At 47.0% G+C, this 27,346-nt stretch overlaps 2 protein-coding genes across 3 annotated transcripts in view; one reads left to right on the top strand and one right to left on the bottom strand.

The window, feature by feature from the left end:
* AMN (amnion associated transmembrane protein) overlaps positions 1–18,676 on the top strand; it is a 31,780-nt gene extending 13,104 nt beyond the window's left edge. Inside the window, exons 5-13 of one of the 2 annotated variants that reach the window (XM_017729102.1) lie at positions 703–938; positions 2,501–2,638; positions 2,719–2,827; positions 3,840–3,922; positions 4,890–5,076; positions 5,823–5,997; positions 8,376–8,478; positions 8,745–8,792; positions 18,521–18,676. In XM_017729102.1, coding sequence (XP_017584591.1) covers positions 703–938; positions 2,501–2,638; positions 2,719–2,827; positions 3,840–3,922; positions 4,890–5,076; positions 5,823–5,997; positions 8,376–8,478; positions 8,745–8,792; positions 18,521–18,559 — 1,118 coding nt within the window. In that variant the 3' untranslated portion in view covers positions 18,560–18,676. Of the gene's footprint in view, positions 1–702; positions 939–2,500; positions 2,639–2,718; positions 2,828–3,839; positions 3,923–4,889; positions 5,077–5,822; positions 5,998–8,375; positions 8,479–8,744; positions 9,037–18,520 lie in introns of those variants that run through there. The other variant, XM_008629771.2, reaches the window with a different exon arrangement.
* Positions 14,880–27,346, bottom strand: part of CDC42BPB (CDC42 binding protein kinase beta) — a 64,106-nt gene continuing 51,639 nt past the window's right edge. Inside the window, exons 32-41 of the mRNA XM_017729101.1 lie at positions 27,104–27,166; positions 23,782–24,378; positions 20,706–20,803; positions 20,510–20,594; positions 20,243–20,363; positions 20,033–20,150; positions 19,064–19,102; positions 18,826–18,934; positions 18,664–18,734; positions 14,880–16,632 (exon numbers count right to left, since the gene is read on the bottom strand). Of these exons, the coding sequence (XP_017584590.1) occupies positions 16,501–16,632; positions 18,664–18,734; positions 18,826–18,934; positions 19,064–19,102; positions 20,033–20,150; positions 20,243–20,363; positions 20,510–20,594; positions 20,706–20,803; positions 23,782–24,378; positions 27,104–27,166 (1,433 nt within the window). The 3' untranslated portion in view covers positions 14,880–16,500. The remainder of the gene's footprint in view (positions 16,633–18,663; positions 18,735–18,825; positions 18,935–19,063; positions 19,103–20,032; positions 20,151–20,242; positions 20,364–20,509; positions 20,595–20,705; positions 20,804–23,781; positions 24,379–27,103; positions 27,167–27,346) is intronic.

The raw sequence follows: 27,346 nt of genomic DNA on the forward strand, positions 1-27,346 counted from the left end.
CTGACCACGCCCTGCTCCCCTGAAATCAGCAGCGTTTCTGGGACAACTTCCACAAATGGACTTCTTTAAAGCACGATTTCAAAATGAATGCGAGTAATTCAGTCACTAAACACCCTCAAGCTGGCTGAATTGGTAAAGGTTCAGCTGCTGGGAAGGGGGAGGAGGAATCAGGGCGCTGCATGATGAGACTAACCAGCAGGGAAGTGGTTAATGGCTAAATAATTGATAGTTAAATAGAGCACTGACTTTGGGGTTACCTGCTGCAGGGAACAGGGCTGGTCACGTTTCTGCAGACCTTCCAGGCTGCTGGGAAACTGGGACATGAATTATCATACCCATTTCTATCAGGTTTAGCTGTTACTCAGCATTCGGGCAGATGTTTTCCTCCTTAGCGAGAAGGGTGAGCTTTAAAAAAGGGGGAAAAAACTGTCCTGTGGGATCTGGGCCTGGAAGCAGCAGGCAGATGTGGGGTTTGGGCTGAGACCCCAGCTCTGAGTGCTGGGAAACTTTGCCAAGCTCTGGGAAATGCCTGCAGTGGCTGCCCATGAGGGTGATGCCAGGGCCAGCCCTTGGCTCCCTGACCACAGGGTGAGATCCTTCACTTCAGGCCAGACAGTGCCTGGTTTTACCAACCCAGATGCATCTGCTGGGGCTTTGAGTTTGGGTTTGGGTCATGCTAAGCCTTTCCTATCGCTTTTCCAGGTGGAACAGTGAGGTTTGCTGATGCCGAGCACCACACGTGGTTCGACCCCACACTGTGGCAGGATGTTCTTCCCAGTGGGGAGCCCAAGCCAAGTGGGCCCATCTTTTCTGTGGATGAGGAGCGCGTCCCGTGCCGCTATGATGATGTTGTCTTCCAGCCCGAAACCTCCTTCCGGGTAAACATCGACTCATCGCAGCCAGTGATTCACCTCCGCAGCATCTCTGTCATGGGCCAGGTAACGTGGGGAGGATGAGAAACTGGCTCGGTACCTTCTCTCCACAGCCCCAAAGTAGGTGAGGCGAGGAAGGACCAGCTGGAGATGGGGGAGCAGCGCTGTGCAGGGAGATGGGGCACACCTGTGGGGCTGCAGCTTCATGGGCTGCTGCTGCTGCTGTTGCTGTTGCTGTGGGTGGCCTCCATGGCCTTTTTGCATCGACCAGTTTGTTATCGCCTCCCTCCCTGCAGTGTGGGAGCACAGGCTGTCTCGCTATTCATGTTTAAAGAAAGGGCCAATGTGCACGGGTCAAACCACCAGCAAATGGCATCTTCTCTGGCTCCCAGGGGCCTCTCCCTTCCCAGGCACGTGTCTGCAGCTGTGCTGCTCAGGGACCCTCTGGGGACACCTCCCTCCTGCCCCCGACCTTAACATGGCCTGTGGCCCAGTGATCATCTCCCAGCTTTGCTTCAGCACTGCTCTTTAATTGATCAGAGGGATAATTATAGAAGCGCTGGCAGCCTGCTGTGCCTCAGCCTGGGAATCATGCTCCCCACGAGCCCCATCCCTCCTGGTCGGGGGAGCAGAAGATCACAGGCACTGCAGCAGTAAACACAGGTTCCTTCCAGGAGTGGGAGATGCAGCAGGCGTTTCATAAGTTATTTATTATTTCTACTGCTGTGCTGGCTGGGATCTGCCATTTCAGGGCCAGGCATTAGGTAGCTGCTTTTTGAGTAATAGACTCAGTCGGTGTCCAGGCGGGTACTGGTGAGTCTGAGCAAGGCAGCACCCCAGCAGAACTCACTCCAGGCACACGTAGCCCCAGGGATGCAGAGGTGGATGCTGTTGGGTGCTCAGAGTGATGCTGATCCTGCTGATGCTTGGGGACCACCCCACGGCTCATCATCCCCCCCAGGGACCACTGCTGGCTGTCCCTCAGGCTGCTGCTGAGCGATGAGAAGGTGAAGGAAGGAAGAAGGTGCTTTTTAGGATCATAGCATGTTTCCTAAGAACTGACCTCGTGAGCTTCTTTATCCCTTTGAGGCCAGCCTACTCTGTGCTGTGTGATGACTGTTTTCACCCCAGGGCCTGAGAAATCTGCCCGTTGTGCCAGAGCATGGAGATGCTTCCTGTGGAAGAGAGTGGGTGAGGGAATCACTGGTGGCTTGGCAGGATGAGGCTGGTCAGTCCAGCTCAGCCTTTGCTGGTGCCAAGCACATGGAGATGCTTCCCAGATAGGAGGAAAACAGCTCAGATCCAGCCCCCTTCCTCCCGGTAGTGAAAAGCTGGTACCTTGAATTCTCTGGGCCAGCAGAAAGATGGAAAGCAAAAGAAGAAAAGGCCCAGCCATCTCACTGCCATTGTTTTTGGTTTTAGAGAGAGTTTTTCTGTTGGTCCAGGGGAAAAGCTGGAATGGGTGTATTGGCAGGGTTTTCCTGCTGCATCACTGCTTGCAGCGAGGCTGTTCAGTGATGTCCATCAGATGTGACATCAGGTGTCCCAGCAGCATGGCTGGGTGCCTGGGGACAGCACTGGGACCTGTCCTGGGACACTCACCTGCTTTGCTGCTCTTCCTTGCACAGGAGCTGAACACCCCAGCATCCTGGGCTGGGTACCTGGGGGGCCCCTCCGCCCCGCTGCAGTTTCATGGCAATGGCACTCTCCAGGTGACAGGCACTGGCTGTCCTGATAAGTCCGGCTGTGCCTGCGAGAACACCCTGGTGAGTCTTCCCTTTCCCATTTTGGGGGCTCCAGTGCAGGTTACGGGGTGAGGGACTGACGCTGCCCTGCTCTCCTTTAGGATGGCCCCCGCATCTGCGCAGCCCTGCTCAGGGCATCAGGGAGGCAGTGCCCAGAGCCAGCGTGCCAGAGCCCTTTGCAGCCCCTTGGCCACTGCTGTGGGGTCTGTGGTGAGTGGGGGACATGGCCCTATTCCTCCTCCCTGCCACGCCAGCTGCCCCACCCTGCTTCCCCTGGCTCCGTGGGGGAAAGTTGGGTGCAGGGGATGCTTGCTGCTGGTTGTAAGCTGAAGTTTTGCTGTATCACTGCTCCCAAGGGGTCCCGTGTGCAGATCCCATTGTGCCACCTTCCCAGCACATCCCTCTGAAGCATCATCCTGGTTTTTGGGAGCCTGTTCTGAGTCGCAGCCCTTTGTCCCTGCCTCTGGTTTATCCTGTCAGGATGTCACAGCTCGTCAAGCTAATAGGGCTCTGCTGAGTTTATGCAACAGAAAACACTCCGAGGAAATGCAGCCTTTTCCACTGTAATGTCAGCTTCTCAACAGCCAGCTTGTTTCATTTCACTTAAAATAAAAACGTGCAGATTGGCAGTGTTCCCTCTCCAATGGGCGCTGCTCCATTAATCTGCATGAAAGGTTGTTAGGGGCAATTTTTCATGCACATCTGTGCCTGGATACTTGGTATCTGATATTTGGTATATCATACCAAATTCAATAAAATGGCACCATGTTTCTCCAACATGCTCCTGAAAGCATAGTCCCTCACAGTCGTTAGGACAATTTAAAATTTCAGCTAATTCTTACTTGTATTTTTTCCAAGGAAAATATTTGTCTCCATGACTGCAGTGCAGCAGCACGGGGAGCAGAGGTGTTCCCTCCTCTCAGCCTTCCCCCCAAAGCCAGGGTAGCGCTGCTGAACTACAACCTCGTGGCCCCAAAACCAGGAACATGTAGAGCTTCCCAGAGGGATAACTGGGAGAAAGCTTTCCAGGCAAAGCTTCTCTTGGAAGCCAAATGCCTTTCATCAAACCCAGCTGACAAAAAGACCAACAAGGGAGGGAGAGGTTGCACAGGGGTACTGGAGGGTCCTCAGCGCCTTTCATGGCAGTCAGAGCTGTGCTGCTGTGACAGCTCTCTGTCCACACTTGGTGACAGTTTGATGTCTGTCTGTTTTCCGGCTGCAGGGGCCACCATTAACCTGGATTTCACTCCTGATTTTGACCTGCAGAAGTACCAGGACAGATTGGTACAAGAGTTGCTGAGCCAGGTACATCAGCCTGTCAGATCGGAAGGGGCTAATGAAACCACAAGCCACTGGCCACATCTGCCAGTGACATGATGCGTGTGGGAGTGTCTGTGGTTGGCATGCAGCCCCAGCGATGCCAGGGGTGCAGCTCACTCCCCACCACCTTGCAGGGCCCACCCTCCCCGTGTGACCTCTTGGATGTGCCAGCTTGCTGTGGGTGCTGGGTCCCTTGCTCCCCACCACAGCCCCACCATCCCGCTCAGCTCAGGGCAGGAACAGCTGCCGACATGCAGTGGGGAGGGATGCAGGGGGGCTTGCTGCAAACCCTGCTCCAGAAAACACAGGAGGTCAGGTCTAGGTAACATGGGAGCTCAGTGCACGCAGCTGGGATCATGCAAACCTGCAGCAGGGCATCCTCTGGCCTCTGGGCAATGCTGAGCTGCTTTGCCGTTCCCCAGTAGGGCAAGCACTGGGTGAGTGACTGGCACTGGTCAGCTCTCAGATGCTCTACAAAGCATCACTTCATGCTGCTGCTTGTCAGAGACAACATGACATCCCTCCTCCTTGCCAGGGGCTGCCAGGGGAGGAGGTGTGCTCTGTGTTGTGCTGGGAGGTTTGATACTGGAGTATTGCTCTATTGATCCTGAGCTGAAAGCTGTCTGCCTGCCCTCCTTACAGCCACACGTCTTAATACAGCTTTTAATGGGTGTTATACATGAAATTGTTTTCTCAGCATGCTTTCCTCTGTGGGGGCTCAGTGTGTGCTGGGTACTGGTCACAGCTTGGGAGAGAGGGAGAGAGGGGATGTACAAGCCTCTCCTTTGGGAAATGCAGTGGCACTGCAGGGACAGGGATGGCAGCTCTGCGATGGGGCTCACATGGAGATTCAGGTGGGCCTTGCAGCTGCCCCGTCGTGGCTGTCTGGAGAGGTGACTAATTTGTGCCTACCCTCTCATGGGCTTTACGTATCTCCTTGTGTTTTGGAAAGCCCAAGTACGCTGGTGTGCAGATGGCCATATCCAAGGTGCACAAAGCACAGACCTTCCTGGGCATCCTGTCCCGAAGCTCCACTCCTCTGATCCAAATCGTGCTGATCGATGACAGAGCAGGAGTGCAGGCGGGCACCGCTGCGGAGCAGCTGGCAGCAGACATCATGGAGAACATAGCACAGCATGGTAACGCCCCTGTTCTCCACAGCAGGTCCCCTGCAGGTGCACCCAGACCCACCGCTGGCCAGAGCTTCGTATTCCCTGCCACCAGCCCACATGTCCAGTGGGGTTTGAATGTCTCTAAGGTTGGAGATTCCACAATGTCTCTCAGCAGCCTGTCTCCACAACTGATCATCTTTGCAGTAAACCAGTTTTTAAAATATAAATACTTAGATAAATATCGGTATTTAAGTGGAATTTAGCATATTCAGTATCTGCTTGTTGCTTCTTGCCCTGTCACTGGGCACTGCTGACAAGCCTGGCTCAGTGCTCCAGCTGTGGCTCACCAGGGCAGAGCAGAGCAGAGTGGAAGGATCACCTCCCTTGAGCTGCTGGCAGTTCTCATGCAGCCTGGGATACTGGTGTTCTTCCCATGCCATGTCTGACCATGACCGGCTTGGTGTCTGCCAGGACCCCCAGGTCCCTCTCTGCAGAGCTGCTCTGCAGCCAGAATGCTGCTTGTGGAGGCAGACAATGGAAGCTGACAGATGCTGATGGGCACACAGGTCACAGCCAGGGGACCTGGTGGTCATTGTGGATACCAGACCCACACGGGCTTGTCCCCATTGAGTCCATCCACCTGTGTATGCCATCGCCATTCTCAGGGAAAGGTGATCCCCAGGCAAGCAGGGCCAGACCCAGCTGAAGGCTCCCTCTGCCATGGGTGTGGAGATGTGTTGCCCTGTACAATCCTCATCCATATTTCTTCCCAGGTGAAGCTCTTGGCATTTCAAGTGGCAAAATGGCAGTGGCCACTGGCAGCACTGCCAGCGGGCAGGTGGGGAGCCACCCAGTGAGCAGGATCACAGCGGGGACAGTCATGGGGCTACTCTTCAGTCTCCTGTTCCTTGGAGGGATCCTCTTTCTCTACAGAAGGGGAAATCTGAGGTAGGGATGGGGCTTCTGCCAGCAGCAAATACTCAGGCTGTCTCTGCTTGGGAGCAGCTGCCAGCCCAGGCTGTCCTTCCAGCCTGGCACACTGTGCTGCCCAGAGCTCCCACAGAGCCTGGCAGCCTGCTACCCCCAGCATTACTGTTCATAGAGCCACAACATGGTTTGGGTTGGAAGGACCTCAAAGATCATCTAGTTCCAAACCCCTGCCATAGCCAGCAACACCTTCCACTAGACCAGGTTGCTCAAAGCCCCAACCAGCCTGGTCTTGAACACTTCCAGGGATGGAGCATCCACAACTTCTCTGGGCAACCTGTGCCAGTGCCTCACCACCCTCACAGTAAAGAATTTCTTCCCAATATCTAACTGCCCTCTGTCAGTTTAAAACTTGGCCTTGCTCCTCATGGTTTATTGGAGGTAAGGTGGCTGAAAGGCACTTCTGTACTCTTGGACTGCTGCTTCATTCTCTTCTGTGACCAGGAGGAGTTGCCTCTTGGCAGGGTGCAGTGTGCTCTGGTGGGAGCAGAGCTGCTGCAGCTCGGCTGGAGCTCTGCACAGCCCACTCCTGCTGCCTGGTGGCGTGGGCAACCAGCCTGGTCTTGAACACTTCCAGGGATGGAGCATCCACAACTTCTCTGGGCAACCTGTGCCAGTGCCTCACCACCCTCACAGTAAAGAATTTCTTCCCAATATCTAACTGCCCTCTGTCAGTTTAAAACTTGGCCTTGCTCCTCATGGTTTATTGGAGGTAAGGTGGCTGAAAGGCACTTCTGTACTCTTGGACTGCTGCTTCATTCTCTTCTGTGACCAGGAGGAGTTGCCTCTTGGCAGGGTGCAGTGTGCTCTGGTGGGAGCAGAGCTGCTGCAGCTCGGCTGGAGCTCTGCACAGCCCACTCATGGTGCCTGGTGGCGTGGGTTCCTTGGCACCATTAGTTTGCAGCCCTGCTGGGGAGTGGAGGGCTGAAACTGCCAGCTGCTGAAAAGAAATGCATCAAAATAATGCAGAACACTTGTCCCACAGCTTTATAACCAGTAAAGGGAGAGAGAGCATCCAAAAGCAAGTGCAGCTCCTGGTGCATTAGTTGTTCACACAGCATGGAACATGGAGTGCAGGTCCCAGGGGAGAGCTGGAGGGTACACCTGGCTGCACCACAGCTGGGAGCTAGTCAGAAATACCCCTTCTCCATCACCTTTTTTCTTTAAAGGAAAGCTTGGAGATGGGGCCTGGCAGTGACTAGGGCATCCCAGCAGTACCCACAGCAGGTGCTTGGGGCACCCACCTTCACATGGAGGGTTTTGCAGTATTTACTGGCTGCCTGCTGAGGCACTGCGAGTTGTTTCTCACCCAGCTGTGGACAAGTGGGGTTGACCTCACACATTTTATAATCAGGGGCCAGGAATTGCTTAAATTTGCATGTGCAAAGTGCGCCTGTGTCTGCCAGGGGGTGCTGAGCTCCCCAGTGCTGGGGCTGCCATGTCAGAGGCTCACGAGTCAGGTTGGTTGTTCCCTCCCACTTCTTCCACTGGGATTTTGTCACTGTGCAGTAGTGGCCCTGGCCAGGGACAGTTGCCCTGCTGCTTGACACGTGCTGACATGGTATTTCCTAGCAGTAAACCCATGCCTTCATCTAATTTCTAAATAAAACTCCCAGACCCATAATTGCTGCTTGATGATTTATCTTTCACTGACTCTTCTTTGGATGCTGGACAGGCCTTTGAAACCAGCTCTGTCAGCAGCAGAAGGGAATTTGGTGTAGCTACAGGAGACAGAGCTGAACACGAGCCCAGGGTCTGTCCCTGGCCAACCCACTGCTGCTGCAGGTCCCCTAATTTCCTCCGAAAGGGGCCTGGCAGAGCTTCCCTCAGAGCTCCTGAGGTGATGTGCGTGGACCTGCTGCTGAGCCCACCTGCACCAGATGCCCAGTGCAGGGGAGGATGCTCCATGACTGGGAACCTTAGGACAAAAGTAATGAAGAGAATAGTACAAGTAGTGATGGTGATTAAGGTGAAAAAATGGTAACATGATAAAAGTAATTAGTGCTCATTGGGATTGCAGTGGGAACAGGTGTCAGCTCTGTGGCAATTCACCTTAGGCCACAGGGAAGGAGTGATTGCTCCAAAGTGAAGCCTGTGCTAGAGCTGTCTGCCTCTGCAAACTCCTCCCTCCAGAATGCAGGTCCGAGATCTCCAGCCTTAATGATTTCTGCTGGATACAGCAGCTTTTCCCTGGGAAAGGGTACAATCATCCCATTTCAATGACAGCCTGACACTTTGCCCCTGTATTTTCCCATCTGCCTCTTAAAGATGCAGGGTTTCAGCTGGGGGAGCTGCAGGGATGGGAGGGATGTGGAAGGTGATGCCCAGCTCTTCCCCAGGTTGCCTGCCCTGCGCCTGTCCCGGTCCTGGGACAGAATGGAGGAGCCGGTGTCCCCCGCACCAGCCAGTGACAAAGGCTTCAACAACCCCATGTTCAACGTGGTGAGTCAGCCCTGCCAGGGACACCGGGATGCTCAGGGGTGTGGGCAGGAGCTGCTGGGGCTCCAGCCATGACATTCTTGAGAGCCTGTTGGGGTTACCCTGACAGGGGTCCTGCTTTCCCCAGGCTGGGAGGGGTCTGTGGGACATTCCCGTTCTCCCTCAAGTCACCAGCCTCTCAACTGCTGCAGGGACTCAGCACTGGGTGGGTTGTGCCAAGGGCTTTGCTTCTCTTCCCCATAAGTTGTTTTTTCTCTTTGCTGTTGCAGGAGCCTCCAGGGGCTGACCTTGGAGAGGAAACACCTAAAGATCTCCAGGTCTTCTACCTCAACCCTCTGTATGATGCAAGTGAGACAGAGACCTGATGGTGTGGGCTCATACTGGGGGCAGACACCACTCCCTTGGGGAAACCACCGCCTCTCCAGCCCTCACAGCCCCTCACAGTCCCTTGCATCACTCCTGGTGGGATTTAAGCCAGAAGCAGATCCCACCTGAATAAAAGTGTCCATGCAGTGAAGGAAACCATAGCAAACCTTCACTGTTGGTACTCAGTCACATGGACATGCCCTCCCTGGTGTTACTTCTGGATTTTAAACTGTCTTTTTTAGGTGTCAGTTCTTTTTAGATAGTTCAACATTGAGATTTGGGTCTCAGGTGGTATCCAGAGAAGCTGGGGTCTAGCTCAGCACCCTTTAGCCAGCACTGTGCCCAGGGCACAGAGCGGGTTGAAGGAAGCATCCCTGGATGCATGACAGAAACTAAGTGCTCAAACACATTTCAGAATATGACCCAGGGCCTTCAGGGCCTGGACCCATTAGCTGGAAGGTTGTTTTGCTTTCCAGCAGTGTGCTCAGTGCTGGGGATCTCTGCTCAGGGTTCCCATTCCTCCTCTCACTCCCATCCACTGGGTGCTGGTGAGGTGCAGTCCTGAGCAAACAATTCCTCTGGGAAGCTTCTGGAGCTTGTTCCTTCCTTCTGTGCTTGGGCTGGTAGGTAAGAAACCCTCTCGGACCCTTTAAGGGATTTATTCTGTTACTCCTTGAGGTGAGAAAGTCTTCTCATGGTACAAGGGGAAAGCAGTTTGATGCCAGGGTCCCTGGGGAGGGATGCAGGCAGGAGCTGAGGGCTGGGGACAATCACACTGGCCCATCTCTGATGAGGGTTGGGACAGTGGCACTCAGGGGCCTCGTTATGCCTGGCCTGTGTCAAAGACCCTCATCTGCCCGCAATGTCATGCAGTGCATCATTATGGAGCAGGGCTGATGTGTGAGGCTGAAATTATGGATATGTATGCAAATGGATGCAAATTTACACTCTACTGGGTGTTCAGTAGGGTCTGTTGGCGTATTCCATAAGGAAGCAGCTATTTTAAGTTTATAATATTTTGTTGTAGTCTCTGGAAGACATAATCCCTTCTCAAATGCCTGGGAGTTGATAATTAGGTGCATCAGAGCCCTGACAAAGGTAACAGGCAGCATGTGGTGGTGGGACCAGCCCTGCCCTTGGAGATACCTCTGGAAACAGGCAGGACAAAAGCATGAGGCAGGCAGGGAGCAAGGCCTCTCTGAGCTCCTGGTTGCTGTGGTGAATTTGCAAGAGGGGGAGAGCCAGAAGTCGTCCTGTGCTCAGGACACACACACCCTTGGGATTTTGTCATGCACACCTCTCCTGAGGGTGCTCCTCCACCAGTACTGAGATGAAAAGCGACTTGCCTGGGCAGGAGTTTCTGCTGCATCTGTCAGGCACTTGTTGCTGGGTGAAATGGTCACCAGCCAGGTCAAAAAGCAGAGGAAGCCATCAGCCTGCAGCGGCTGACATGGGCAGGTTGGGAATACCCAATCCCCACCATCCCGTGGTCCTACAACCAGTGCATCACTGTGGGGAGCAGTGTCCCAGGGGCAGGACTCAAAAACTCGCCACACAACACACAATCACTCCTGTGACGTGAGCCCAAGGGAGAGCCCCCACCTCAAGCCCTCCTGCTGACCCCACGAGGCTGGACAGGGCTCAGTGCAGCTCAGCAGCCGTGGTGTTACCATGGTGCCTGTGAGAGCACTCGCATGCTTCACCAGCTACATCCCTACTTTCTGCCTGTGAGGGCCTTTTTGTGTTCTTTTCCCCTTTCACATCAGTTCATTGCAGGTGACTGAGTCTCCTCCAGCCCACAAGCCCTCAAATACACACACACAGAGGAGTTATCTTTCTGGGGCTGATGCAGTGCTGCACGCTGGAGGCTGCTGCACCAGGCAGCCCATCACACCAGCACTGCCCACACAAGGAAGGGGCTCAAGGGTGTCCCCCAGGAAGCCCCTGGTCCCTCACCTCAGCGTGAATTTCTTCCCTCCCTGGCTGTTTTTGGACCTTGCTCATTGGGAGTGTGGATTGTGATGTGAGGATTGGGAGGGGTCTCGATGGCTGCATCCCTACAATGTGTGCAGCAGGGGAGAGGTAAGAGCATCCCATGGCCATGGAGTAAGGGAGAGAAAAGACAACTCATTTACAACAGGGACCATTGCACAATATGGTGTCAGGATGATGTCCTTCCCCTGCAAGCAGCTGTGGACATCAGCTCAGTGTCCTGCCTGGACACACAGGGGTTTGAGGGTGAGCCATGGGCAGGTGTGTGCTTGTGGAATGGGACACCATCCTGGGACACATCACTAGCACGGAGGGAGGCAGACCACTCTGTGGCAGGAATCTCCACCTGGTCACCCCTGTGTGTTGGTGTGTATGGATTTGCTGTTGGCAAAGCTTCAGTTTTAAAATGCATTAGCAGCTCGAGGTCACTTACAATAGAGGCTTTAATTAAAGCAGAGATCAATTTTTGTCAGTGCACGGGCAGAGCACAGTCTGTACTTTTCCTTCAGGAGCCACGTCCGCTCGCTCGTACAGAACGCGCCGCAGGGAGGGGGGAGCTCTGCAGAAAAAAATTGAAGCACCAGAGTCAGTTTGCAATGCTGGGGACCAACAGCTGCTGGAAAAACAGCGGTATCCATGATTGTATCCGTGATTGCTGCACACCGACGCACGCAGACAGCCCACGGTGCAGGCAGGGCAGCGCAAAGGGGGTTGGTACATGGGTGTCTCCTGGGATCCTGCCTAAACAAGGAATTTAATTCACAGGCATCTTTGATAAGCAGCACATTGGGTGGGTGGTTCATGTCACCGAGGCTGTGCGCAGCATGTCTGGGCACCTGAAGGCTTTGTTTTGCTTCTGGTCCTGAGAGTCAGGGGTTCCCCACTGCAACAGACTAATTCAAAATGCATTAGTGTTAATGGCAAGATCTCAGGCGTCATTGCTTCCCAGGGTCTCAATGGGAAAAGCAACCTGCACACTATTAATGGACACAACTCGTAGCACAGTGCCTTCCCTTTGCATGAGTCAGCCGCTCACAGAAGTTGTGCAAACCCAGATTCAGACTGGCAGAGTCCTCAAAATATCCCCAAGCCTAAAGACAGACTTGGCTCAATGAATTTAGTTTTTTATATCTCTTTTAGCAGGAGGTAGCAGCGGTGGGAGGGCGTTTGGCAGGGGCTGGTCTCACCGGAGTGCAGGAGCTGGCCAAGGCACTGCGGGGTGGCAGCTGAGCTCTGGCTGTGTCCATCAGCATGCAGGGCTTTGCACTGCTCGTCCTCACGGGACCGCAGAGCAGGGGCTGCATAAGAAACAGCAAAGGAGGCAAGGCTGAAAAAGATCTGAGGGTTTTAACTATGAGAAAGCACCAATAAACCTGCATGAACGTGTGCAGTCAGATGACAAAAAAGCGCTGCAGCTTATTGGGGAGCAGGGAAAATATTTGCTGCAAGGACAGGGAAGGGGCTGATTCCTGAGTCCATGTTCCTCCTCTGGCTGGAGCACAGCACTGCAGCTCCCGCTGGCTGAGCACGTCCTGCTGTCTTCTGCTCCTGTCCTCAGCTAACCCTGCTGGCAACGCTGGCCCAAGTATCAGGCACCGCTGGGACATGCTCTTGCCAACTTTCGGCTTTCCTGGGCATCCCACACCAGGCCTGCAGTTGATGCCTGGTCTCGTCATCACCCCCGTCCCCAAAAACGTTTAGGACATTTTGCAAGCAGTGAGATGGCGCTGGCACTGTGCCTCCCATCCTGCCTTCCTGACACGGTACTGTGCCCATGGTACCCCCTCCCCTCAAGCACAGAGCCCCTCCAGCCCCACGCGCTGCCCTGCCAGCAGCGAGCCCAGGCCATGAGAGCAGCTCTCACTCTGTAGGAAGGGGCTGCCCTGCACTGGGTGAGGGTGGTAGTGGCCACAGCTCTTGCTCCATGAGCTGCCAGGAGCCCCAAGGCTGCCAAGGAGGGATGTTAAGGAGAAGGGGAGAGGGGAGCCACATTTACAGGCGTGCAAACAGGCAGGAGAAGGCCGGTCAGAGCTGCTGCCACAGCAGTGGATGGCAAGGGCTGGGCAGGTGAACACTGCTTTTTGGATTGTCCTCCTCCCTTCTGCCTGCCAGAGCAGCTTCATCCAGAGCAGATGGTGCAAACTGGAACACAAGATGCTCCAGTAGCCTGGCATGCAAGAACACCATGTGTCCTTTTTCTTTCAAAATAAGCTAAACTCAGCAAGACAAGGTTTTTGGTCATGACATGCCACCTTCCTTTGACTAATACTTCACTTAACTGCACCTCAAGGTGCAGTTCAACTCCCACAGTCATCTCTTCCCTCAAACACTTTCCTGCTTCTCAGTGCTTTAGGCTACCAGTGCCAGCTTTCAAGGTTTTTACACATCTGCTTTCTCCCAGGGATGCCAATCTGGCGCTGTGCAGAACAAGGGTGCCTGCACCTCCAGCATTTCCACATTGAAGTCCCCTCCTTGTGCCTTAGCTATGTTAAGCACTTCCTGCAAAGATAAAGCGAGCTTTTAATGCACCCCCTCTCCAGCAGATTGCACCTATTTAGGAAGCTGTTTATTCTCAGCACACCTGTTCTGTAGAGAGAGATGGTGGCAGATGAGTTTACATCTTGGGTGGCAAGTGACACCATGATGTATTCCAAAATACTCAGTTTTTGGGGCAAAGATATGTGCTAGAAGTGACCAGTTGTTCCAGTGAGTGGTACACCCACCACTCCAGCTTCAGGACCTGATGTCATGCCTCTGTGAAAATGGAATGAGCAGAGAAATGGGCAGAGACCAAATTACCCTCATTCCTTGCATAGCTCAATTCCTCACTTTTGATCCTAGACTGGTAGCCTCCAGGGATAAGAAAGTGCATTGTCAGAGCATCATTTCACATCCTGAATTTTTGCATTTATGAAAATTTTCCTGAGGGCTCAAGAGGTCTCTTTAGGTAACTAGAATCAAAATCCATAAGGGCCAAAATGGTCTGCAAAGGGCTGTGGTGGAGGACTTGGGAAGGAATTCTGCTTGCCCAGACGTAGGCAGGGAAAAAAAAGAATAATGTATTCATATGAGCAATTAATTTATTTTTCTAGAAACGTTCTCCTGCTTAAATTATAACCAAGCCCTGGCACTGCTGAGTGCTATGATTTAATACCCCCATAATTAAAGACTTTGTTGTCATCCCAAGTCCTCAGTGTGCAGAGAAAAATCAGCTCAAGAGCAGAAGAAATATTTTTTAAAAGTCAAAGGCTGATTAGCATGAATACTTGTGAGAAGGCTTCCGGCACACAGCCCTCAAACCTCCTGTCAGCTATCACCCCATCCCGAGGGCAGAGTGTGGGTGCACTTTCCCAAGCCAACCCAGCCCAGCCTGCTCAGGTAGGTTGGGCCAGGCAAGGAACAGCAGGGGTCCAAAACACCCACCTCGGCCTTTCCTGTGAAAGGCAAGATAAACCGAGAAACAATTCAGGAACACTTGGCACTCCGTAAGGGATGAGGGATGCTTACCTAGGACACCCTAGAGGAGATGTTGGCACTGTCTAGCTACAGTGGGCTTTATGGTGCTCACATACCAGAGCATGAGGAGATCTTTAAAAAAGTCCCCTATATGAAAGGCTGCACCGTTCACACACCAATCTTTGAAACGTTCCTAAGCCTTTCTTTGGGAGTACTGCTTTGACAACAAGTGAAATGTATTTATTGTTTTATGATACTGACGATGCATAAATAGATCCTGCAGCCTCCTTACTATGCTTTGGCCATAAGGAATGAGTCATATAAATCATTTTAAAAGGAATTAACAGGGCCAGCAAATCAATGCAATGACAAATCTAAAACTGAGGGCACAAAATTTCAGCGCTGTGTTCCACCAAAAGCACTTCCATTGCTTCTGAACACTCATTCACCTTTCTTGGAGTGGTTTGCTACAGAGCTCCAAAATATCTTCAGTTTATGTAAAATGTCCATGTGAACAAAGTGAATTTACCATGTGACTGAAGCAAGTGTCAGTGGTAGATTGTTTTCAGATGTCAAGACAGACGACTGTAAACTTTAAAACCTCCCTCTTCTGCTTTATTGACATGTAAATTGTTCAAAAATGTTCTCACAATTCAATAATTACAAAGACTTAGACTTACATTAAAAAAGTAAAAACCAGAAAACCCCCAAAGCAGTAGTGTCCAGCTCTAACTGAGCCCCTTTATCAAGAATCTGAGAAAAAGAGCAAGTACTGTCGAACACTTAACATAACAGGATTAAATGTTGACTAGAACACTCAGTTTAAACTAAAGATAAGTGCACGTCCTATACAGTGTTTCAGAAAAGAACATTAGCCATTGGTATATCATTAGCCCATTTAAACTGAATTTTAAATAAGTGACATCCAACTGTCATAAAATTGGCACAGAAGGCACACTAGTGTGACAATGACAAACTGGATATGCCAGCCACTGAATTAATTACAAGCTTTTAATGAAACATGGTCACAAATCTTTGAGTACTATATGTATAATACATGGAAGCATGAGATTAAATATACACGCAAAACATCACCGCACGTGGGCCATCGCAAAATATACAGGAGTGTGTTGTGCATTTTTCTACATGATCAATACTTGATTAATAATCATGGGGTCTTCATGCAGGTGAGGATACAATTAATGAGAAAAGCAGCACCCCCAGTTACACATCCTTCACGTTCCACTTTGGTAACCAATGAACAGACTGATGTTTTAGTGCGATACAGTCCCTTAGTCAAGCAGACTCCGAGGGCAATGTGTCCACGAGAAGGCTTGCTAGCTGAACAGCGTAGTGTGTCCTTACACCAAAAACCCAGGAGAAACAACTTCTCAGGAGGAGAAAGGCAGGAACTAGGAGTAAAATTTTTTTCACAGCCGTAATTACCAGTATTTTTAAAGCCCTGACTAACGACTGATTGATGAGGACTAAAAAGCAGGGAATGAGTAAAGAGGTAACTGGCAGTAGTCCTATGTACAAGACTAAAAAGTTGGTAGAAAGATAGAAAGACAGTTATGCAGCTGTATATGTAATGGCTAAATGAATTAAAAGGCCACAAAACTATAACCAACTTGTCTTTGACTTCCTGGTGATTCTATTGATGTTGGAAACAACCTACAGCTTCCTACCATTCTCCTTAAGATTTAGGAAAAAAACAGTTACGGGAAAAAGGGAAAAGTGTATTCATCTGAGGATGTAACTAGACCTGCTCACATTTCCTATTTAGAAGTCCAAATTCTGTCTAAAAGGATATCCTGCTAATCAGACATTACATCATTCTATAGAAAAATAATATTCCTGATACTGTAGCAACATTATCAGTAACTCTCTCTATTTCTCTTTCACCATAAGAATAAGACTATTTACTGGTGGCCTTAAATGCTCCTATGCAATAAAACTGTCACAGCTGTGCAGAAGGGAATCAACCGTAACTGAGCAGTGAACAATTCTGCATAAAAAGCTCAATCGCTATTAGTTAAGAATTTTCTTCATTTCCATAGTTTGTATCTACAATCTGGATATATAATTATTCTTGTACAACACTAGAGAGTCTGTGTCAGTCTTGGCACTAGCATCTGAGACAGCTTTGCCCTGCTGTTGAACACCATGGAGTAGTGGATGACCGGAGCTGGAATGGTGAGAGTGGTGGCATTATGCGTCACAGGTCGACTGGTCCAGTCCATCTAGCGTAAGCTGATTCCTATGAGGAGAATTGGGACTTGGGGGACCACTTGGATTTGAGCTGTTAGATGGAGTAGAGTGTTTGGTGGAGTCTGAATCAGGCTGTTAATGAGAAACATGAAAAAAATTATGTTTACTTGAAGTAAATTCTTTACACTCAAAAGCTTTCAAATGCACTTAAAAATGAGGGTGAGCAACACCTACAAAGCAGTGTGCATTAGATTAATTCCACAGTTGAACATTCAAGCAAGTACTTCCATTACCATGAACAGTCTCTAGTGCAGTCCCAAAGGTGACCTTCTGATGCAACAGGAATTATGGTAAAGTATGTGGAAATTGCTACATCTCTGGCTCCTCTCTTTTAGCCATTGCAAAGCTTTCCTGATGGAATGCATCTGTCTGTTCACTGTTGTTCAGAATTTACCAGCCTGCAATTTTTAGGCAATTTTTATAGCCCAGGAGTAGGTTTATCTACCCATGTAAACATTTAAAAACCATGGTCAAATCATCTTCAGTTTGGTGAGGAGGAAAGAAACACGTGTATGAACTGTTTACAAAACAGCAACAAGCCTGTGAAGTGTCTGACAAATGAGTGAAGGCTGCCAAGATTCAGGCTGGAGATCTGGAAACAGAATATGCTTAGTGGGTACGTCCTACGTTAATATCTAATAAAGACTATCCACAGTTATTTCCCCAGTGTTATATTAGTTGTTGGGTATTTGCCTTCACAGGCTGGTCTCACTTCAACAGGATGGCTGGCAAGCTTCCCACTATTTTGGTGTGTTACAACTCTGAGCACTGCACACATTCACAGCTAATGAAATACTGCACAAAAAAACCTGGTACCATTGCAGCAAGTTATTTTCAAGAAAGGGAAATATATACTTAGCAAATAGATTGAAAGGTAGCATCCTTAAAGAATGCTGTTCAAAAGATTTTGCATTGCTTGAACAGTAATAAGATAATCTATAGCAAGATTATCCTGACATGATCCAGTTCATAAAGCCAAAAGGCATGGGGGAAATAGTATAAAGCCAAAAGGTGTTATTAGAGCCTCTTTCCAGTTACAAACTACTATTTTTTAAATTTAAGAAGTCGTAAGAAATTTTAAGAGCTACCAAAAAGAGAAAAGATGGTAAAAAACCCCTTCAGAATCTATCACTACTTGTGCCTACAAACAACAGTTACCATTACAGCATGGAATATAGTGGAGTTTGGGAAGGGTGTGCAGAATAACTAACATAGTCCATCATAACCACCTTTGAAAACCAAGACTGTTTCAAAAATACCTGTGTTTAGAGATCCCCACTTTCATGTGCTTTTAATGGCTAACTGAAGGTGACAAAAGAAGTCAGACCACAGGTGTGATCAGAACTCTGGACTTGGCGTGTGCTAAGGCATCCTGCAAAAGTCTGGCTTCATGAAAACATGCTTCAAAACTCAGAGCATTATATGGGCCCACAGTTGGGTACCAAAAAGCACTAAAAAAGATCTTTATCAGGCACTTTGCTTCCCAAGAATAATTCCTAACACTTTCCTTGCACAGACAGTGCTTCAGCAAAGCTTGGGAAGAATACATATGATAAATCATGGAAACAACAATCCTCTGTCTTCTCTATTTAGATCCAGGAACACCAGTTTTGTAGAGCCAGGACATTTTAAGTTTGGTGACTACTGGCACATACTCTTATTCTCGCTAAAAGCAGTTCTATGTATTATAGATATGATTCCTTCTCAAGTTATATGACAAAAAGTCTTCCTTAAGGCAGCACTGAAAATTACTTAACTAGTCATATTACTTTGCTATTCTATGCTAATATCCCAGAGAACATTTTTAGGAGCTTTGAGGACATTTCATCAATTAGTCAAATTTCTGTTGCCTATAAAGCTTAATTGAAGACATAATAGTTCTTAAAATATCACCGTAAGAAGATCTTTTCACAGCTTTGCTTTTGTGCTGGCATATCTAACTTGCAAATATAAATTACAGGCTGGGAAAAACACTTGTGGAAAGAAAACATCTCCATAAATGTCTTTATGAAGTATTTCCTTGGGAATGTAATTTATTGGAAGAAGAGAACAATCTACGTCAACAGGATATCTTCAGTCTCCATTTAACAGAAGCTGTTTTACCTCTTTGTCAAACTCCTGGTCAGGGTCGGACATACTTCGGGAAGGCATGGCTGCTCCCACATCACTGCCACCTGCAGAGAGTAAAGGACAAAAGGCACTTTACACCTCTTGCTGACACCACAGATTACAGCTCAGAAGTGACCAGCTTGCTCCCAGTCTTACTTGACGAGGGCCATGAGATGTAGGTTTTGTTTCTCTGCTGCTGCTGCTGCCGTGACAGGTTAGCTGAAGATGGACAGGTTTTTTCATCCTGTGCAGGAGGTAGGACACTCTGCAGTTGAAATGAAACACCTTGTTAGCCAGCAACAAAAGCTATCCAACGAGAAGTTGTTACTCATGAAAACTTTATTGTGCTTTTGAAGCTATTACAACCCAGTGTTGGTAGAAAAACTGAACTTACTTGACCACATCCACATATTTTCAGTAACAGACACAAACCCTGAGAAAGACAGAGAAAGAACTAAGCCCCATAGCAGCCACTGGAACCTGTCAGCCAGCAATCCCTCTATGAAGGGGCAGGGACTGTACTTAGCAGCTCTGCTTTCCTTCCTCCTCCTGCTAAAATGACAAATGCCTGACCCACATCTGGACTATCTGAGAAAGACAAGAGAAAGCCTGACTAACAGCTCGAAAACGGAGGGTACATACAGAACATAAAAAGTGTACCTTCACATCTTCCTCTTGTGGATTTAACATTACAATAGCTCACAAAGTGCTGTATTGGTTAAATACAAAATAAAATTAATGCTGTAAAGCACTGCAAATAGCATGCATTTTAGTTACCTCCAGCATCAGTTTTTTTCCCCTTGTTATTGCTCTAAAATTGGTGAAGTGCCACAAGCATACCATATTCCAGTTCCTAACAGTTTGTAGCTACTCCTACCCTTGCTAGGGAAGCAGAGGAGGGACAGGAAGAGGAAGAAAGCAGAGGGGAGCCTTGCAGTGAGGAATGGTCACTCTGAAGAGAGATTTCAGCAGAGATAGGGCTCATGGGACAGACGTGCTCAAAGCCTGTTGGAGGTGATATCAAGAGCAGAATGTTGAGAGGATGAGGGGAAAGGAAATTCATTCTGTTATTTTAAGAAGACAAACAAGAAAACGGAAGGAGGAGAGACTGATTATTTACAAAACTACTAACAAGCTCCTGGCAGTGATAACTGTCTTTCAGTGTCTCATTTGTAAGTCAGCTAACAGTATTTCCTTGCACAGGATTTAGAAGCATTGCACAGCAGGAAGGTTCACCTTTCTCAAAAGGAGTTAAAGAAGAATTCGGTACAGAGGTAATACTTGAGCCCATCCAGCTCATCTTCAGCTTTTGTGAGCAAGAACAAATGCACATATATATCCCTCCCTTATAAATGTATTTTACCAGTGGGAGGTCCATGAGGACCTGCATTCCATCTCCTGGTCCCATATGAGCCACGTGGTTGAAATTCGTTGGGTTAGAAATCATCTTTGACCTTAGCTCAGGGTCTCTAAGCATCTCCCTAAAAAAACCAGAGTGATTTTTACTATTAGCATTCCCAGTCTCTGCATGTCATCATGTATATTCAGTTATGTACCACAAATAAATTATTACTGCCTTTGTTGTAACCGCTCTTCCTCAGGAACCTTAAATACGAATCTTCTTTTGCTCCTGGTTCGAAGCATTTGCTTCTTGCTGTTGTCAGACGTTTCTGGTACACTGAGGCCAGCTCCTGCTGTAACAGCACAAAGCAGTTTCACATACAGAGGTACACACTGACCCAGACACATCCAATGCCAATTTCATCTAGTGCGAAGGTAACATGGTGAAAATTACTGAGTCAGAATGAGTTTCTGACTTACCCCCTTACTCAGAACTCACCTGCAAACTTGTTCTTGAAATATATTAGCCTTGGAGGCTCACAGTTAAGGAGGTTCAGTGTGCCATCCATGTTTAATGGTCTGATCTGTTTTGAGGAAGGAGACAGAGAATTACCTCAAGTCTAGCATACACTGTGAAGAAACAACTCATTTGACAGTAACCCAATTAAGTTCAATAGTCAAAGAAAATTACTTACCCTTCGCAGGCCAATAGTCTGGACCCATTCCATAGTGTTAACATCAAACACATCAACACCATACTCGCTATACACTGTTACATATGAAGAATTGCAACCTGTGTTGATTGAAAACAAACAGAAAACCCTAATGTCATTTCAGTAGTCCAGAACTGACAAATATTTGAGCAGATTTCAGTAGTTACAAGTTTTCCACTACACGCAAGATACATTTTAAAAAACATTTTCAAAGCCCCAGTTTAAAACAGGTATTTTTTTGGTGAGAATAGATTTGCTAATGACAACTACCAGCATCATGGAAAGATTTAATTTTGACCCTCTCAATGTTTTTTAAAACTTCACACTGCCATTTCATTAAATTGCAAAATGGCATCTGAAGTTTTCAGATGCATACAAATTTGCTAGGTGGTAGGAACTGAGCAGCTAGCTTTGCTATGGATTACTTCATTTCAGAAGCAGCAAACCAACTATACATCTGCTGTGTGCAGAGGAGATGAGAGAGCCACCATCTGTGAGCTGGGTCATGACCTCATGATGCAGATCTGCTCTCAATTTCCTTCCTCTTTTGCTTACAATTTTCTAGCTTTAGATATTCATGTATGGGTTGCTTTCATCAAGCTGACAGAAAAATGTCACAATGCTTAAAGCCTATAACTCATTTTCTCTTTTCAACTTTTTTTTTAAAAGCATAAAAGGCATCAGCAGACAAGTTTATTTTAGGTCAAACGAAAAGCAGAGATCTCTAGAGCTTTGTATCAACGTGCTTCCGCTCATGTAAAGACTGTCTCCTGATGTAAAAAGCAGTTACTAGAAACTTAAGGGATTTAATAGAGAGAAGATGCTTCAATAAACAAAATGAAAATAACCCAGTAGGGCACTAAACACATCACAGAATCTTCTTAGAAGAACTAAAGTACAGTTGTGGTGCTATTTTTTAAATTCATTCTAAGAATGCCTTGGACAGCTATCATAAAAATGTAACACAAAAGTGATTTATGGTCAAGCATTATTACATGTGGTCTTAGTTGGCTTGGATGTTCAAATCAAGAGGGAGAACTGAGCATCAGGCAGAAACACCATCTGTAGCCAAGGCTGGTGCTTGGCAGTCAGAGCTGATGAGCTTGACCAGATCTCAAGTGGCTCCCCGAGAGCCGTGTCAGTGCCTGCACTGGGCCTGCCCACGCTACAGCCTCGAGACCAGCTGGCTCCGAGGCTTTCCACCAGGCTGCACGGGAGCCAAGCAGCCCTAGCACACCCACACTGGCTCAGCACAGGACACCAGAACTAAGCTGGTGTAGGGCCAACCCCAACAGGCCACCTGGGCTAACAGAGCTGTGCTAGTGCTCACCCTGCCTTCTCCCAGGGCAAGGGCACTGAATGCCCCAGACACAAATTCTCTGTTTTATCCCAAAACCTCTCTACAACATGGTACTTTAGCACAGCAGAATCACTTCCACTTTCTTGGTCTCTCCTACAAAGACTGGCTGAGAGAGTTGTTCTCAGCCTGGCGAAGACTCTGGGGAGACCTTACAGCACCTCACAGTACCTAAAGAGGCTACAAGGGAGCTGGAGAGGGAGTTTTTACAAGGGCACAGAGTGATAGGACAAGGAGAAATGGCTTTAAATTGAGACTGGGTTTAGTCTAGGTATTAGGAAGAAATTCTTTATTGTGAGGGTGGTGAGGCACTGGAACAAGTTGTTCACAGAAGCTCTGGAAGAAGCTGCTCCATCCATGCTAATGTTCAAGGTCAGGTTGGATGGAGCTTCGAGAAAATTGGTTTAGTAGAAGGTGTCCCTGCCCACGGCAGGAGAGTTGGAAGTAGGTGATCCTTAAGATCCCTTCCAACCCAAACCATTCTGTAATTTTACAGCCTCCTGATGGGATAGTTAAAAAAAGCCACCATCACTAGTGACAGACACTAGGACTGAGGAGGGAGGACAAGTCTAATGAAAAGGGAAGTAATTCAGTTTCCTTTGGCAGCAGAAAATGTTGCTTCTTCTACAAAAACAGCCCGAGGCCAACACCACTCAGGATTGCACATACAAAAATGTTATAAAATACTTTACAGTAAGAACACTTCTAATAATAACAGACAAAACCATTAACTAGCAAGTCTAGTTTGCTGAAATGCAAAAAACTGTAAAGCTGATTAAGGAAAAGGAAACATTAGTTTTACCTAATGGTGTTTTAAAGTAAATTTGCCACTACATTGTTTCCTTGGGACTTTGCTTCAGACTTATGTACAGAACTAGGTCAGAGTAAAGCAAGCAAACAATTTCAGTTAAAGTCAAATAAAATTAAACAAATTCCTATTAGTGCCTGGCCTGATCAAACCAACATGCACTTAACTCCTTGCTGTATTACTTAAACAAAAAGCTATTTCTTGCCTTCAATCATTCAAAAAATTTTAATTGCTATTTGAGCTTCAAATACCAGATTTATCACCAACTGCCTTTGACTACTGAATACTGAAAAACGCTCTGCATGTACCTCTGTTCTACCAAGCTGATAACCAATGCTCCTGAAACAAGGAGAATGGTTCAAATACTACCCTCCATTTATACTCTTTTTGGATATTGCCCCCTAAAATTAAAACCAAAAGGAGAAAAAATGCTACCATTTCTGCCAAAATTTTTCTCTCTTATTATCTTTATGAACCTTTAGACTTGCAGTTACATTTCTTCTTCAACTTTCTACTGTACTATGAGTACAGAACACAGAAGACACCCTACAGGCAACTGGACATTTGTATTCTCTAAGTGATCAAAAATCTTTATAGAATTTCAAAGACAGCTAGTCCTTGCACTGTCCTGCATCCAGGACTACTCTCTGTAGAAATTATTTTGCATTCCACTCTTTATTCTTCTGTGTCCTGTAATAAGACAGAGCATTTCTTGCAGCATCCAGGATCTCCAAGTCCGCAACTACCACCAGGAAGAACATGTGTCTGTTAACTCATCAAAACTTACACTCGATATTCAAAGACAAACCGAAGCAAAATTGAATACAATGCTGAGTATTTTTAGACAAGTAAAGCAGCAACAGGGATATGGCAACAGAAAAACATATACATACTACAGGCAACAGGAGTTGCAGGCCACATTAGTTCCTGCATGCGTGACCTTCGACCTTGCGAATCGACGTAAACTCCCATATGGCTGAAGCAAAGCAGGTATTCCTCATTACTGAGCTCCACAGCACAAAGGGCATCAAAAGACTGCTGTGAGAGGAAGATAAGCGAGGGGTCATTAGGATTTACCAGGTTTATAGACTGTCCATCTCCCTGGATGGTCAACAGAGAGAACCCAGACTGGTAGCCAACACAGAGCTTGTCCTTGAACACTGTCATCCACTGTACAATTCCTGGAGCCTGAATTTCACTGAATTTTTTGTGGAAAGGTTTAGTTCTGTGAATTTCATAGCAAAAAACCTGTCGTTTGACAGCCACAAACAAACAAGTAGAAGAACTCTTCTTTAGTGTTCCAGTTGTAATCAATTGGCAGCCTTTAGTTTCTGCAAGCTTAATGTCAAAGTTCCCTTCTGACCCATCCAGAGAGGCCCATGGGTAAAGGTGGACGTGATGGTTCCGACCACAGATGAGGATGATGATTTTCTCTTTGGGAGCAAGCTCTATCTGGTACACCTTCTTGCAGTCAGCAGCTCGGACTATCACTGCAAAGGAAACAAGAACTGCTGTGAGTTAAACAGGAGAGCCACCAGGCCTGGAAACACTGCAGTGCTACACAGTCATGCCTGAAAATTAATCTAAACACAGACGTGTACCAGGTGAGGAAGAGCACTTATTACACGTTTGATTCTCTGTTATTAATTCTCAGAGCAAACAGTGAAACAAAGCATTCCTGTAACCCTCTCTAGTCATAAAAAATATCTCAACAACGCTTTGTGGGAAAACAAAGTTTTTTGTGTTGCTTAACATGCAGGATAAATGGAGAAAATTTTTTTATATAATTTTATCTGTACAGTGCAAGATGCTGCATCTTCAGAAATGGGTCCCACCTTCAGGAAAACATCAGCATCTTCAGTGAATTTTGGAGGAAGACCAAATTAGCAGAATATAAAGACAAGAAATATGAAGTATTTAATCCTGATAAGTGAGGATACAAAATGCTGTACTGCTGGCAGATCTCTCAGCCAGACACAAAAGCAGTCCAGTTAAGAGGGTGTAAAACACATATATGGAAAGGCAAAAAAATGCTGTGTGTGATGGGGAAAGGATATGAAGGAATGGGCTTAGGCTGCAGGAAGAGAGGTTTAGGACAGGCACCACGAAAACCCTTCTCAGAGCAAGGACTAGTCAGGCTACCCATGGGGAGTTTTGCTGTTTGATGCATTTTTTTTTAAAGCAGGGCTCTAGAGGCAGCTAAGGGCAGGGGGTTAGGTGCAATGTGTACTCTCTGGTGATCTTGTCTACACAAGAATTTTCAAGAAAGCAGTGAGTATTTTGTGGGGTACAAACAGAAGAGCAATTCTAAACTAGGGAAGTTAATAAGCATAAAGCAATTAAATGAAATTGTAACTTTAATTTTTCTGCTAGCTGAATGCATTAAAAATATTTGTGAATCGTAGGTTAAAAAAAAAAAGATAATTAGTAATTTGAAATTCTCTGCCTTTTTTCAGTAACAGTTGAGTAATGTAGCCAAGTAAACAAATTCTGTAAACTTGGTAATAAGACTTTAGCTGTTTAAATCACAAAGTGCTGTTGTGGTATCCCCCCACTTGCATAAATAGATGAAATGTCTTAAGAAATGTTGTATGAAATAACCAGCTTTGCCACAGAGAAATGGTTTTCTTCCTAGCTCCAACTCCAGCTTATTTGTCAAGAATTAAGCAATACTCTAACCAAAGACCTTTGCTACAAACAGCTGGTAGTTAATTAACACTAAAAATTACAACTGCCATAAAATGAAAAACAGATTATGATTTATAAAAATGCTATTAACACACAGAACTGGCCATAGAAAACTCCTGCTAAACATGTCAACTTAAAACCAGAATTGATAATTAATTTTCACATTTACATATGACATGGTGATGCAGATAATTGTTCCTTTATGAAATGACCTTTAAATTAAATTTACAACTTTCTTTTATGCAAGAAACGGTACTGGAATCCCTGGAATTATTTGCACCTCAAGTTATGTTTATATCTAACTAATCAAAGAATCGTGACGACTGGAAGTTAACTCAAAGGAATGGCATTCATTACTGCTAAAAAGAATTTCAAGTATCTGCTGTATCCATGTATAAAGCAATTTCTCCTGGAACTGGGCAATGTCTTATTCTAAACAAGAAGAAGCAATAACGTTTTTCTTTTGACCCAAAACCATATCCCTGATGTTATTTAATTTTGAAAGTTAAGTCTTTAAAAGCCTATATTCACTGCTTTATTTTACACTGAAATGCAAGCTTTAGCATGAGTAAAATCCAACTTTCAAATAGCCACAAACTAAATTACACAGAAGAAGGAATCAAGGAAATCACTGACAAGACTAGCACTCAGGAATCTCTGACCCAGGAGACAAGGGCAAAGGAATGGTGGAAAGAAGACCGTCCATTGGTGAACCAGACTTGTTCTCTGCTTTTCCATGTTTAAAACTGCATTTTGTATGGATTGACCCTGACTGATCCCCATGCTCAAGGCAAATCTCCCATTGTTATTTGTGTTTGTCCTCAGTATATCCAAATAAAGAGGAAAATGCTTCCCCTATTCCCTGTGATGCCTAATAACGCAACAGTAGAGGGACATGCCTGTGCTGCCCAGTGACTACGCAGCATATGCTCTGCTGTGGTGCCCGAAGTAGGCTCTGTGTGAATTTCTGGAATGGACACAGTAAGACTGCAGGAATAACAGACTATACTGATCCCATTTTCCCTAGGCAGAGGGCAAAGTACATTAAGAACAGGAAGGAAAAAGCAGGTATAGGAGGAAGCACAGAGTCAAGGAATTAGATAATGGGAAGGAGCAACCAATCACTTGCTTTGGACATCATCAGTCTGAAAGAGAATGTAGAGTGGTTGCCAAATTTCAGGAAGGAACAGACAACGAGACATGGAAGCTTTAAAAGAAAGTCTACAAACTGTGTGCTGTGCATGCTCTGTGTGCTGAAGCATTTTGCTACCTGCTGTGGGAATACAGCTAAAGTGAGAATGTGTCAGAATATGCCCAGTACCTCATCCCTTTAATTTCTGCCAGTCAACTGAATGTAACAATAATGACCAAATTAGTGCTTATATCTCACATTCACTTTTCCTTCTCATCAATTAACTGAGTGCTTAATACTTACTATACATGTGCAACCTATATTACAGCAGCACTAAAAGTTATGGAGCTCATAATTCTGTATGTAATTGCTGCATGCATTACGGCCTAACTTACCGTCGCGGGTCACCTCTATCACATACAGCCCTTCTTCTGAACCAATTGCTATTCTATCTCGATCTAAACCAAGAGGGAAAAAAAGGCCATTAATTCAGATACAATTAGTCTGATCTTTAAAACAGGCTGTTTGCTTTGAACAGCTGAAAAAATTTCTGCATAAACTGATTTTCACCAGCAAATCAATTTTGCTTAAGCTCACACAGCCTGTCAAAAGCATGCTATATACCATATTGCTAGAAC

This window comes from Corvus brachyrhynchos, unplaced genomic scaffold (genome assembly GCF_000691975.1).
Source record: "Corvus brachyrhynchos isolate BGI_N302 unplaced genomic scaffold, ASM69197v1 scaffold1, whole genome shotgun sequence".
NCBI lineage: Eukaryota > Metazoa > Chordata > Aves > Passeriformes > Corvidae > Corvus > Corvus brachyrhynchos.